Raw genomic sequence first — 14,553 nt, 5'->3', positions numbered from 1 at the left:
CCAAAGCAGGAGGGGCCACTTCCCAGGGCGTGAGGAAAAAATGTGCACAAAGCCAGACAAAAGTGGGCCAGGGTTATCTGGAAGGCACCTGCCTTTAAAACCACACGATTGTCCACTGTCAATCAGGAAATGATCTGTGTCTGTGGCCTGCTCTTCACACTGGGATGGCTTAGCACACTGTCCTGCAGAGCTTGGGAGAGTACCAGAGCAATAATGGGTGTTATAACCAAGATGTCATTACAGCTGCACTCCTACAGCTTTGGTGTACGGAGCCACAGCGCTGGGCTTGCTCAGAAAGCAAATGCATCAAGCCCATGAAAGACAGACCTGGTATATTACGTTTTCCAGAACTAACCATCTGAGAACAGAGAGAGAATATACAGTCCAGAGCTGCCAGGGATCCAGAAACAACAGTCTTTCCTGCCTCCAGGGAATGAGCAGCCCAGGCAGCACCCTGTCGTTCTAGCCAGACACATTGGGTCACTGTCCCTAGGAATTTCTCTAGACTGAAGCAGACAGGTCTTAACTAGCACTGCCTCCGCCTTGTGCTCACTGGGACACTGAGGGGCCTCTTTGAATAATATGCCAGAATTTAGGGTACATTATTAGGCTATCCCAGTCTAGGGACATATCTCATTGTGTTTTCACACAATGACAAAATAACTAAAAAGAGAGAGAGAGGAAAAGACTTTATTTTAGATCACAGTTCCAGGCTAGCCCCTATGACTGTAGGTCTGTCTGTGGTGGAGAGATGCATCATGGTGGAAAGGCTTCAGGAAGGAAGCAGAGAAACAGGATGAGGACAGGGAAACCATACACCCTTCAGACACACTGTCAGGGGGGCACCTCCTCCAACTGGGTCTCACTGAAAAGCCTATTCCGCCATCAACTCTCCCCTGAAGTTAGCCATCGTGATCCGAACACTCAATCACGCTGCCATTGTGTGGAATCTCTGAGGGGAGACTTCACATTCACACCAGACCACCCATGAAAGGCTCACTCTAAACTTCCCTGACCCATCAGGTTGGGTTAGAGATTAAAGCCTTTTTTCAGAGCTCCCCTAAGGACCATGTGGGAGGAAAATCACAATAATCCTATTCCTAACACCTTGGGAAGCTGTCAGTTTGTTTAGAGGGAAGCATACAACCCCTCTCCCTCTAACACACTCACAGCAGATGGAACAGGGAGCCCACTCCCAAGTGCCACCAACACTGAATGAGCACAAATGGCCTGATCCAAGGTTGTCTACAGGAACTAAACTCATCATAGCCAATACTTGCCAAAGGACCTGGTGTCTAACAGGCAGATGAACAAACTTTAGGCTTCCTAGGCAGGAGAACAAGCAGTATCGAAAGGAACCAGCTGCCAACAGATGTGAGCTAGAGGGAGCAAACTCAGAACTATGAGACAGCAGTCAAACATAATGGCACACACAGAATGAGTCTCCCTGTGTGAGATTCAGGATGCCATTTGGTGGGAGCCTTAGAAAAAGAGTATGAAAGCCCAAAGTTAGAAATTTTAAAAGCATGTTCAGGCTCTAGCCTCCATCTGAAGGAAACAGACAGAAGAAACTAAGAAATAATTATATCTCTCTAACTCAAAACGGCAATCAGACTCAGTGGAACCCCATGGTAGCTTGCAGGGACTGCATTTGGAAGTGGGAATTCGGTGCGGGGAGTTCATTATCTTAATGTGAGCAGCTTTGCTAGAGGTGGTTCCCTAGCCAGGTCCCTGACTGTCTGCCCCACTGGATTTAAGCCTTATAGTAGGAGACGAATGTCTCCACATAGAGTCAGTTCCTTACAGCTCTGCAACAGGGGACACCACCCGCAGGAACAGAAGCACTGAAGTCGGTAGTCACTGAAAAGTCTCTGCACCCCATAAGCCTCTCCACTGACACAGCAATCCAGATCAGACCAAATCAAACCAAATTTGAAACAGCCCAGGTTTAATGGGTAAAATGCTCACAGATGATTTTCTAGTCCCCCAGAGAGGAGATGGGAAAGAGAGAATGAAAAATAGTCTGTTTTCTGGGGGACAGCTTAAATACCCTGTGGGAGTGGTCTTGAGCATCTCTGGGGAAGGGCTTTCTGGGATGCTGCAAAGTTTGGAGAGCGATGGAGAGGGGATTTGGGATTTGGGGTGGAACTTCTACCAGAACATTCCAGATTCTATATGCTAGGGGCTGGGGTGAAGTTTTCATCAGAACAGTGACTTTTTGTCAGGTGTTTGTTACAGGGTTTATCCTGTACACTTACTTGGCACTTGTATTGTGTCCCCTATTCACGTTGAAGACCTAGCTCCTAAGACCTCAGAAGGTTACTATCGGGATACAGTCTTTTATTTGTTTTGTTTTGGGTGATTTTTGTTGTTTTTTGTTTTGTTTTATTTTTTCGAGACAGGGTTTCTTTTTATAACAGTCCTAGCTGTCTTGGAACTAGCTCCTGTAGGCCAGGCTGGCCTTGAACTCACAGAGATTCACCTGCCTCTGCCTCCTGAGAGCTGGGATGAAAGGCATGAGCAATACACCTGGCTCCTGGATATAGTCTTAACAAGTTAAAATGGGGTACTTACGATGGACCCTAATTCAAAGTACTCGGGTGTTTTTATGAGATGAGGACATAGACACCCCATCCAGTAAGGACACAGAAGTTTCCGTCTGCAGATCGAGGAAGATGAGAGGCCTGTAGGGAACCCAATTTCCAATCTCCAAAATCTGGAGAATAAATGCCTGCTGAGCATGCTTCCGAAGGTCTCCCGCACTCGGAGAGCAAAACTTAATGCACCTCAGCAAGTAGCCCTTACGTTCAGCTCGTGTGGAAATACAAGGACTGAGAAGGTCCTCAGCATCGCTGCTTTGCCCGAGTTCACAATGTTAGAAAACCCCAAGGCAGTTTAAAATCCGCTCTGATCAGTGGGCCCACGGTGACGCTGTAAACCCTCCCCCAAGGTCTGGCCTCAGGGATGCAGGAGGAACTAAGAGGAAGATGGGTGCCAGGATTCACCACGCCCGGACAAAGTGCGCCACCCTACTGCTTGTGACTCGTAACCCAGAAATACCATCCATCACAGTTGCTTAGCGACAACGGTGACCTTCTGCTTTCAGCCGGCGGAGCCCTAGCCCCGACCTCGGACTACTACACCGAGAGTCCCACCCTGCCTAAGTCCCGCCCCTGAGTTCGCCCCCGCGCTTATTTCCCGCGCCACACCCGCCAGAGCCCCGCCTCTCAATTCTCGGCCTATCCTGCGCCGCGTCACGCACAGATCCCGCCCGCCGGGCCATCCCCTTTGGCCTTTCCCGCGCCCCCGAGTCCCACCCACTGCCTCCCTCGACCTATCCCACGCCCTTGAGCCCAGCCCCCAGCCTTTTCCCGGCCTATCCAGCGCCGCTCCCTCGTCCGCCCCGCCCTCCTCGGCGGTGTGAGCGCGCTGTGACGTGTGTTGGGCGCCCTGTGCGCAGCTGTGCTCTGTGTTTGGTACCCACTGCCATGCCCAAGCGGAGCTGCCCGTTCGCGGACGCTTCCCCGCTACAGCTCAAGGTCCATGTGGGCCCGAGAGAGTTGAGCCGCGGTGTGTTCGCCGAACGCTACTCGCGCGAGGTCTTCGGTGAGTGCGGGGTTCTGTGGTAGAGCAGGCCGTGCTGCACGCGTGGGGCAGCGGGAGACCCCAACTGGCCTGAGCGTCGCGACCCCAGGGGATAGAGGCAGCCTTAGGCCGCTCCGGGAAAATCCGAGTCGAAGCCGACTATTGCCGAGTGGTCCAGCATGGCGCAGGACAGGCGGAGGGACTGGACCGGGGTGGGCGCGAAGGCGAGCGCTGCAGTAGGCCCTCTCAAGTGGGCTTTCTAGCGGATGGATGTTGTTGAGCATTGCTTTGCCGTAATGACTCTCTGGGGTAGATGCAACGCGATTTACCTTGCTTAGAGCAAAGTTTTCACCTGTAGTTCTGAGTGGTATCCCTGTGCCTTCGAATGTGCCATAAAACTCAGGCTTCGGAAGTACAAACTCCCTGTTCAGCCCCAAGTGTGTAGCTAATTGGCCTTTTCCCTTTCTGTACTCTGCCGACACCTCGGGGGTAATGAAGTGTGAGGACTGAACAGCAAACCGTCGTGCCCTCGAAAAAATGGAGACATGGCGGGGGGGGGGGGGGGGGAGGGGGGCGGGTCGTGACATAATGCCTTTGATGCCAGCACTCACGAGGCAAAGGCAGGCGGAGCTCTTGAGTTCGAGGCCAGCGTGGGCTACATAGTGAGATGCCTTAAAACAGCAATAACAAAATGCAAACAGGCTCTAGAAGTTGGTTCGGCCCGTTAAAGTGCATTTTACGTAAGCCTGACCCTGAGTCCGATCCCAAGAACACGCTGTAGGAGAGAAATCAACTCCTGGAAGTTGTCTTCTGACCTCCACATTCACAGTGAATAAGTCAAATTTCATTTTTTTTTTCATGTAAACATGTAGTTAAAAAGAAGACCTGTGTATTAATTGGAACCTCAACCCGGCTCTGCCTTTTTAAGGACTTATGTTCTGGAGCACTTGCCAGGGCAGTCAGAGCCAGGTCAAAGAGGGGTGCTGTGTTCTGGGTGTTGTATAGTAAAACAGGACACACAGTTTGAGGCCTGAAGGATGAATACCAAGTCTCGGCCCACACTCTGGACTCTTCTGTGGGTCAGGAGTTCTTGAGGGCAAAGGTTACTCTCAACACTCTTTCCATTTCCCAAACAATGTATCCTAAGCTGACCCTGAACTTAAACAGTCCTACTACTCAGCCTCCTGAATGCTGGGATGTGCCCCACATCCACTTCCTGTCTTAGAGTAGAAGGTGGCACTGAGTGTAGCTAGGCTAATAACAGCCACTCTCTTTGAATTTTTGCTTGCTGTTGCTGCTGCCAACTTCACAGAGAGCCCTGGGTCTGGCAGGTCTCCCCTGGTTGTATGTGGCAGTGAGTTTTTCTGGGACTAGCAACACTGTTTTCTCTTTGAGGTTTCCTGGGCATGTTGCCTAAGGGGAAGCCACTGTTAAAGGTGTGAGCAGCCTGGGATGGTGGGTTGGAGGGCCTGGCAGGTTGTGACAGATTTCATCAGGAGGTTGCTGGCTTTGTCCCCTATAGTAAGTACAGTTGTTCACTGGCCTGATAATGATTGTCGGTGCTGTTTTAAACCTGTGTCAGGGCCGGAGTTTTCTCTGGTTATAAGACAAGCTCAGGAGTACTGGGAGGATGAGGAGGAAGGCACAAATCCGGGGAAGTAAGACTTGCTGTGACTGCTGAAATGGGCTAATGAAAGGAGCAGCAGTGTTGTGCACAGCCTGGCGGAAGAGTTGGGCTGCAGGATCTGCAGGCTGCTCTGGGAGGACACAACAGTGGAGCCAGAGGAAGGAGAGCAGGGGAGCCTTTTCAGCTTGGAGGCAGGGAGGCCCTGGCGGTTTCACGACTTAGGGGACAGGCACGAAGAGGGACTCTGCCTTGTAGGGTCGTAGAATGGCTGTGCAAGGGCTTTGCAGTTGGCAGTGTTGTCTTTAGAAAGGCTCTTCTTCCCCCAGAGAGAACCAAGCAGCTCCTTTTCCAAGGGGCCCAAGCCTATAGAGATCACATATTGGGCGAAGGCTGTTCCATCATCCACCTACCGGAGTCACTGAAGCCTGGCCTGGTGGAGGCCCCTCAAGCTACACGGGGACAGATGTTGATTGGACCTGATGGCCGACTGATACGGTGCCAAACTCAGGCCTCAGAAGCTGGTGAGTGACTGCCAGTGGTACTTGCTAGCTACTGCACCTAGGAAAGACCTTGGCAAATGTTCTGTTTGGGGACTTTGACTACCTGAGCAAGCAGGATCCACTCAGAGCAGTGGTTCTCAACCTGTGGCTTGCGACCCTTTAGCAAGCCTCTGTCTCCAAAAATATTTACAGTACAGTTCTTAACAATAATAAAATTATAGTTATGAAGTAGCAACAAAAATCATTTTATGGTTGGGGATAACCACAACATGAGGAACTGTATTAAAGGGTTGCAGCATTAGGAAGGCAGAAGGTTCGGAACTTCCTTTTGTTGGGAAGTCTGCCCCTCACAGAAATCCAGTAGAAGTTAAAAGCTTCAGACTGTTGTATCAGAAGAAGAACAGGGCTCTCCTGGTGCAGGAGAATTGTCTGTATTCCGTCAATCATATCTTAAATAAATGCTGATTGGGTAGTAGCCAGACAGGAAGTATAGGTGGAAAAACCAGAAAGTAGAGATGGGGCATTGAGAACAGGAGAATTCTGGGAAGCAGGAAGCTCCCTCGCCAGTCCTGCCCAGATCACCAAAGAAGCAGGATGTGACCTGCCCCACTGAAAAAGATGGCTAACATAGATAAGAATAATGGGTTAATATAAGCTACAAGAGCTAATAAGGAGCCTGAGCTAATGGGCCAATCAGTTTATAATCTTATGGAGACCTCTGTGTAATTTTCTTTGGGGCTAAATGGCTGTGGAAACTGGGCGGGACAGAAACCCCAACAAGCCTGGCCCTCATGTTACACTCCCCTGGTGTCCCATCTATAGTAGGAGCATTGCCTGTTGAGACATGGTTCTCATGTGACTGGTGAGAACAGGCCTCTGTCTCAGCCTTGAATCTAGGTGGCCCCAGAGGCAACGCAGAAACCTCCTGGCTGACCAGTGAAACGGGACCACATCTTGAGACCTAGACAGAGGCACGGAGTTCTGATAGAGTACTCAGGGAAGAGTGGACCCATTCATGGTAGGACCAGGCAGTCCTGGGAATGCCTCCAGGTGGCTGACAGGTGCCAGGACTCAGTTGCTAGGGAAATCGGTGCACTCTGCTCTCTTGCTCTTCCAGTGTATTTCCAGTTTTGACAGCCTGGGTGTTTTTTCCTCACAGGACTGCCTGGGACAGCACCCATCGCTTGTTCATCCTGCGTGAGATCTGTGGATGGGAAGGCAGTCTGCAGCCAGTGCGACCGGGCCCTGTGTGGACGATGTATATATACCTGCTGGGGCTGCGGTGCCTTGGCCTGTATGCTGTGTGGCCTTGCAGAGTGAGTGCTTTGATTGTGGGGCTGCAGAAATCATGGTCTCTCCTGGGTGGACACTCTGTAGGTACCGTTTGCCATCATGTTACAGACAGGACTTGGTGGTAAATGCTCTGCTCAGCTCTTCTCAAGACTCAGTGACCCTTTTGAAAGAAGTCCATGTTTCCCAAGTGTCTGTGGACTACTTAAAGCAGCTGCCTGGCTTAAACAGCCTTGTGGTCTGGTCTTGAGTCCTTCATAGAACTCCAGCAGTCCTCATTGTTTCTCAGCCCCAGATTTTACCCAGTGTGCCTGTCATTTAAAGATTGCCTCACATGTGCCACTGTGTCCACGCAGGTCAGGCAGTGTGAAAAGGGGCACTGCTCAACCATGCACGCAGCCAGCTGGGTCAGCTCTTGGTTTGGAAGTGCTTGGTCAGTGGGTGGATATTGCAGAGCCCTGCCCCCTTGTCCCATCCTGTAAGCAGTATGGTGGATTCAGACAAGCTCAGACCCAACATTTCTAAAACTAATGGATCAGATGGAAAACCACACATCACATGGCAGATCCGTGCCACCACTCTTCAGTGCAGATGTGCTCTGGGGAAAAGATCTAGGTGTCTGTAGGGCTGGTCATGCTGACGCTGGGAGGGAGAACTTGCCTGATGGCTGCTTGCTCTAAGTCAATGGCCATCTTGTTCCTCTGTCTTCATGTCACAACTGTGTGTGTCTCATGACATCTGTTCACCTATCTGGTAAACTAGATGTCAGGTCCACAGGGTGTTTGCACCTCCTCCCAGAGACAGTGGCATCCCCAACTGTCCCTGAACAGCTACTGTCTTCCCACAAGTTCCCATGCTGAGGTGTCCTGGGATTAAGGGCTTCAGTAAGTAGGAAGCATTTGGCCTCTTACGCGGCTTTTCTCTCTCTCGAAAATGCAGCTATGCCGATGACGGTGAGAAGACACTTTGCACCAGCTGTGCTATGTTTGAAGCCTGATGTGGCCATGGACAACCAAGATGCTCACACTGAAGAGAGGGGAGGTGGCTTTTTTATACATTATGTTTTGTACCACAGTAACAAGTGAATAAACCTCTTTATATTTGCACAAAGACTCCCTTTCTTCTGTCAGCCGAGCTGAGGGCAGCAGTGACAGCTTCGGGGGCAAGCTTTCCCAGCAGCAGCACCTTAGTCTCCTTGGTATGGTGAGACCCCTGCTTATTGCAACCCACCTGACAGTCCTCGTGCAGCTGGATCTCAGGAGGCTGGCTGCCACTCACCCTGAATGGCCACTGTCACATGACCAGCCCTTTTCAATACCCACATAGCCGGGCCCCAGGTGATTTACTGAACTGTTGCCCCCCAGAGGTTTGGCCCAGTGGAATCCTGCTGATGCTGGGGGTATGACAGTCCTCACTGCATCTTCAGAGATGTGTTTTGTTTTGTTTTGTTTTGTTTTGTTTGGGACAGGGTTTCTCTGTATAGCCCTGGCTGTCCTGGAACTCACCCTGTAGGCCAGGCTGGCCTCAAACTCACAGAGATCCTACTGCCTCTGCCTCCCGAGTGCTGGGATCAAAGACGTGCGCCACCACCGGCAGCTAGAGATGTAGTTTATGCAGGGCTTTGGAAGGCGTTCACAGAGGTAAAATGGCCTGGAAGGTAGTGGTGGGCCAGGTACTCCAGCCCCCTGGCTCTGCTAATTAGAAGTGTTTGGCTGGTGGGAGGGTAGACAGCACAGAGCTCCCCTCGCCTCACCCTGTAAGGACAGCTATAGCTGTTGGACCCCATGCACATCAGTGAGGTGTTGCCCTAGATGAGGTTGGTTAGCTTCCTGGTATGATTGGACGGTTGACCCATAGCCCCTTTATAAGCAGGGGGGGTGGAGCCCCCTGCTATGCCTGGCAATCTTCTGGATCTTAAACATTCTGAGACTGTCTTAAGTGCTAGAGCCATCAGCACTTGTCTGCGGGTATCAGAAAGGAGCTGGCTGCTGCCAGGCACCCACAGGAACCAAAGCGAACCCTGGCCCCACACCACACTGTCACTCCCATGGCTTCTGATGCTGCTTCACCCTGCTCTAGCTTTCTCTCGGGCCCTGCGGGCTCTCCATTCTGTCCTCGAGCCTCCTCAGCTATTTTTTTTTTTTTTTTTTTGCATGAGCTCCTGTTGTAGCTAGCCCACCTCTCACCAGCTAGGATCATTGCATAACCCCACCACCTTCAGGCTGTCCTCATAAGTAGCTGACTGGCCCTAAATGTAAAACACAAGAGACTACTTCTGCCCGCCTAGGGTTCAGTCCACTCCCGAGCATGTTAAGCATGCTTGCACCTTGGCTCCACTCACTTCTGTGGCTGGAGGCTCTTCCTCTGGATGTCCCTATGGTTCAGGTTAGGCTCAGAAGCATCCTAATGCCTTAATGCACAGCCCGGTTGACTTTTCTGATTCCACTATTCAGAATATGATATATTTGTTAACCCTTCAGCTGCAATGTAGGTGGGTTCCCAAGAGCTGTGACTTCGCTTGAAATGGCACCTTATGTGTCACAGACTTGTAATCTGCCCAACATCCAGCCGTGGAGTAGCGATGACTTAGAAATGGTTTGTTTAGGGGGTGTATGTGTGTATTTTAGTACATACATATGTTAGTGTCAGTGTATGCTAGTGGTGGGTGCATGTATGAGTTTGCATGTGTGGAGCCAGTAATCTACTTCATGTTGTTTTGTTTTTCTTTGGTTAGGGGGTGGTTTGGTTTTTGAGGTGGGCCTCTCATTTGGCCTGGAGCTCACTGATTAGGCTAGGCTGTCTAGCCAGCAAGCTTCAGGGACTGACCCGTGCCTGTCTTAGTCTTCCCAGCATTAGGATTATAATCAAATGCCACCACCATGTCTGGCTTTTTATATGTATTCTGGGGATCAAACTTAGGTCATGTTTACACGGGGGGCATTTTTACCGAAGGAGCACTCCAGCCCTTATACAACTTTCAAAAAGAAGAAAGTACCAAGACATTAGATAGCACCCAGTGTCGGATGGTAACCCCAAAGAAGGGAATGAGATGAGCCCAGGGTGTAGCTCCTGCCTACAGGATGCCCAGCTGTGGTGTGAAAGGGGATTCAGAGAGCCTGTGAAAAGGACTGAGATTGAGATTTCGGGGATTAGTGCAAGCGTGGTCAGATTGCCACGTGTGACCTGCACACTGGAACAGGGCACCCTTGAAAGGGTTAATGTGTCGGGTTTTGTTGCTGGGGTTTTTCGTTTTGTTTTGATTTTCCTTTTTTCAAGACAAGGTTTCTCTGTAGCTTTGGAGCCTGTCCTGTCTGTAGACCAGGCTGACTCGAACTCACAGAGATCCACCTGCTACTACATCCTGAGTGCTGGGATTAAAGGCCTGCGCCACCACCACCTGGAAAGTGTTAATGTTTTTGAGAACCAGGAAGAGGAAAAGAAGCAGTCGACATTCTCAGCAAAGCAGGGATATGGGGAGGATCCTCACCAGGGTCTTAAGATTCTGTGGGCAGGCCTCCCCTCTCATGGAAACTGCATGACCTAGTGCTGCTGTCATCGGACTGAGGTGCAGCAGCTTCCTGCAGGACTCAACTGTCCTGTCTTGGGGGAGCTCTTTAAGACAGGATGTTGAGAATGGGATGTGATGAAAACACTCCTCCTACAGGGAAGCTCAGCAAAATTCAAGGGCTTCAGAAGTCCCTGAAACTGACCACATTTCCTAGGCACGTCCCAAGCATTCTCAGGTCTGATGAACTACCTGGAACAAGCAAAATCCCCCTAAGCTCTGTCAAAGAGGCTCAGACCACTCTCCAGCCTGTAGTTTGTGCGCTGTGTGTTAGAGCTGTCACCTATGCTTTGGTGACACAGCTGTCTCCTGAGTCACTTCTGTTCCTATAAACAACCCTTCACTTGTTTATTTTATTTTATTGAGACAGGGTTTCTCTGTGTAGCTTTGGTGCCTGTCCTAGAACTCACTCTGTAGATCAGGCTGGCCTCAAACTCACAGAGATCCACCTGCCTCTACCTCCCAAGATTAAAGGCAGCACACCACTATCTGGCCACCTCTATAAAACCAGGTTCACCAGGTGGTATCTGTACTTTGGTCTATCAATGGTTCCTAGCTGGGTAAACAGACATTTGCTTGCATCACCCCAGGAATAGTTTCATACAAATCCTCAACCATATTCCAATACATCACTCTGATGTTGGACTCCCCTCTGTGTGCTGTGAATACCATTGCTTAATAAAGAAGCTGTTTTCGGCCAATGGTTTAACAATATAGCCCGGCTGGAAAAAAAATATAGAGAGAGAGAGGGTAGGTGAAGTCAGGAAGATGCCATGGAGTCGCCAGAGGAGAAAGATGCAAGCCGTCAGCTGGAACTTAGCCTATAGGCCACGACTTCATGGTGATGCAAAGATTAATGGAGATGGGTTAGTTTAGGATAAAAGAGCTAGCTAGCAATACGCTTAAGCTATTGTCCAAACAGTATTGCAAATCATATGGTTTCTGAGTGATTATTTTGGCTCTAAGCAGCCAGGAACAAATGAGCATCTTCCCCCCAACAAATTGGCACACCAACATGTGCTAGCTAAATCGACATAAAACCTGAGAGAGTTTAGAAAGGAATTCTAGACACACACACAAAAAATACCGAAGTTTAGTTGCAATTTTCTTTTCAGATGGGTTCTGTTTGCTGATGGCATGCCACATCTTCTTTAAGAGAGATCTTCCTGATTCAGCAGTAGCCAAAAAAAAGCGCACATAGTTTCCTGGTCCATGCCAGCATGAACTCTGGCTCTTCCAGAAGACCGAACACTTCAGTGGGGTTTGTGGGCAGTGTGCTGCAAGTTACATGGTGGAAGCATGAACCAACTGGTTGCCAGAGTTGAGGTGATGAGGACGGCTCCCACCCCGCAGTCTCAGAGGCAGGGAACATGCCTCTGCCTTGTTGCACTGGGCGGAGCCAAAAGGCAAAGCAGCCTTAGTCCTAGCTATGCCACATAGCATTTTAAGAAGCGGTCCTGGTCAGAAAAGGAACACAGATACACAATAAAGACAAATACAGATGAAAACAACCTCTAAATGGGTCACAGTGTTGGATAAATGTATGTAGGCTTGGGAGAGAAAAGGAAAAGAGTAGAAAGTTATAAAAAGAAGTAAATGTTTTTTAAGAAAATAAAGTCTTTAAAGAGACAGAATAAACTTGTAGACAAAGTAATATGTAAGAAAAATAAGCCACATAAAGATGGAATTTACAGAGAGTCTGGATTATATACACTATTGTGTTTCTTCTAATCTTTTTTTACTGTGAATGAGCAAGGACAGAGAGACATTTCATTGTATAGGCTGCTAAGGTATCTTGACTTCAAAATCTGGGTCTAAGGATTTGTTGCTTTGGAAGAAAGGTTCTTTTGTTTCCACAGAGGATGAGAACCTGTGGATTCCTTCCAGACTAATGTGGTTTGATGGAGCAAGACCCTCCCTCCAAAAGGTCGCTGTGAACACCCCCAAATTACTTCACCCAACAAAAATCAGGAAGCAGTTTGGAAAGAACTTTGCCCAAATTCTCAAATATTGTTTATAAAATTAACAATAAATTAAGGTCAATTTTGTTATGTATATATTTCTTCTCTTGATTAAGGTATTGTTTGTCCAGCTCATTTAAAAACGTAATGTATAATTAAGAAATACAGGTTAAAAGATAATCATCTATAATAGTCAAGTTTATAGCCATGTTAGGTTTTCTAGATATATATAGATATATTTCAGTTAGATAATCTTCAAATCTTTCAAAGACCTATGGAATATGGCATTTAAAATGTTTTAAAAATCGGGGATTTTTCATGATAATGAAACTCATCTGCTCCTGGCAGCACCAACCTACTTCAAGAGGATGATAGACACTGAAGAGGCTCTTTATGGAGTTTGTTGGCATTTGGGCAAGAAACTGCTCTTGCCTGGATTGCTTGGTGTTATGCTGTGTGAGCTGGACATGTAGGACCCACGGAGAGATGACTGGTGAGTCTGGGGTTCCTGCTTCATGAAAGGGTCTGCCAGACATTCTGCAGGACACAAAAGAAAGTGACTGACAAACTGCCAATATAGGAGGAACTATCTTTGAAATTTCCTGCTTCATGGAATAGTCTGCCGGATAATATGGGCCTGTAGGCTGAAAATGGTTGCTGCAACATTACAGAAGAACTTTGGGTGACTGTCCAGGCAGCGAGATGTCTCTGTCAATTCTAGAATTTTGGAAGTTGCTTACAATGTACTTCCTGTTAACTTAGGTAATATTATATCCTTCTTTGATGGAGTTGAAGAATAGACAGTTACAATTATAATTTTCCTTAGTTATGACAAAAGATAAAGCAGATATAAATATTGTAACTGTAATTCTTGCTTGATACCTATTTTATGTAATTTTACTATGTTAAAATTAAAACCATCCTTTTTATTTACAGAAAAGAGGTGATGTGGGATTCTCCTCTGTATGCTGTGAATACCATTGGTTAATAAAGAAGCTGCTTTCAGCCATTGGCTTAACAGAATATAGCCAGGCTGGGAAAGATATATATATAGAGAGAGAGTAGGCAGAATTAGTGAAAAGCCATGTAGCCACCACCAGAGACAGATGCCCCCGCTGGAGCCTGCCAAAACTTTGCCGGTAAGCCATGACTTCATGGTGATGCACAGATTAATGGAGATGGGTTAGTTTAGGATCTAAGAGCTAGCTAGCTAGCAATATGCTTAAGCTATTGTCCAAACAGTATTACATATAGTAATAATTTCTGAGTGATTATTTCGGGTCTAAGTGGCCAGGGACGAATGAGCATCTTCCCCTAACACAACTCAAGTGTCACAATACAAGTACTCAACCTTTATCCTAGAACATATCTAAAAGGGCTTTCACCTCAGTTCCCAGAAGATAAACAGTAAACTCTCCTTTCTCCTTTCCTGGCCTCAGTAAGTCATTTCCCTAAATGGAAACTAAAACCATTAAGCAATTACTCCTCGTTCCTACCGGTCCCCACCCTGGCAAAAACTATTCAACTTCCTATAAACTGGACTACTTTAGAGAACTCACTTAAGCTTACCAGACCTTTCCATGGTTGCAAGGTCTAGCCCCTTATCTGCTCTGGTTGTAGGGTAGGCTAGGTCTGCCTTTGGTGAGCATCCCCCTAGATGCCTGGCTCTTGCCTACAATGGTTCTGTCGGGCAGTTATGAGTGACCGTGGGCTCAGTTGACCATCACTGTATTCACTCTACTAAGAGTGTTGCCCACCAGCAATGGAGGCATACAAAGACCCTTTCCTCTATACTAGAGAGGCATCCCCAAGGGGTCTTGTGGAAAGAACAGCCTGCTGCTTTGTTTCAGCTGGTTTATTTTAGATAAGGTTTTACGTTAGTCTGAGGGTCATGGAGAACACTATTTATCATGTGTATGTTTGCTCCACCCCCACCCCTGACAGGGTCTTGCTATGTAGGCACGGCTGGGCTTAAACCCAAGAGCTATCTGCCTCCACCTTCCAAGTGCTGGACTAAAGGTGTGC

At 48.4% G+C, this 14,553-nt stretch overlaps 1 protein-coding gene across 1 annotated transcript; it reads left to right on the top strand.

Annotated features, from left to right (window-relative positions):
* Window positions 1–3,428: 3,428 nt before the first annotated feature.
* Siva1 (SIVA1 apoptosis inducing factor) lies at window positions 3,429–8,112 on the top strand. The gene is made up of 4 exons (XM_048431426.3): window positions 3,429–3,606; window positions 5,539–5,733; window positions 6,872–7,028; window positions 7,942–8,112. Exons 1-4 carry the CDS (start codon window positions 3,489–3,491, stop codon window positions 7,997–7,999), a joined length of 528 nt encoding a protein of 175 aa, XP_048287383.1. The 5' UTR covers window positions 3,429–3,488; the 3' UTR covers window positions 8,000–8,112.
* The last annotated feature ends 6,441 nt before the right edge of the window (window positions 8,113–14,553 follow it).

The sequence above is a fragment of the Myodes glareolus genome, chromosome 11 (genome assembly GCF_982192425.1).
Source record: "Myodes glareolus chromosome 11, mMyoGla1.1, whole genome shotgun sequence".
Taxonomy (NCBI): domain Eukaryota; kingdom Metazoa; phylum Chordata; class Mammalia; order Rodentia; family Cricetidae; genus Myodes; species Myodes glareolus.
This window is presented reverse-complemented; position numbering and strand designations above follow the sequence as displayed.

What these genes read in the sequence shown, in the direction of transcription:
- Siva1 (XM_048431426.3), top strand. Translation starts at nt 3,489, where the DNA reads ATGCCCAAGCGGAGCTGCCCGTTCGCGGACGCTTCCCCGCTACAGCTC. An exon ending in CTACTCGCGCGAGGTCTTCG is followed by an intron (nt 3,607 to 5,538) that starts GTGAGTGCGGGG and finishes TTCTTCCCCCAG; the next exon opens with AGAGAACCAAGCAGCTCCTT. An exon ending in AACTCAGGCCTCAGAAGCTG is followed by an intron (nt 5,734 to 6,871) that starts GTGAGTGACTGC and finishes TTTTCCTCACAG; the next exon opens with GACTGCCTGGGACAGCACCC.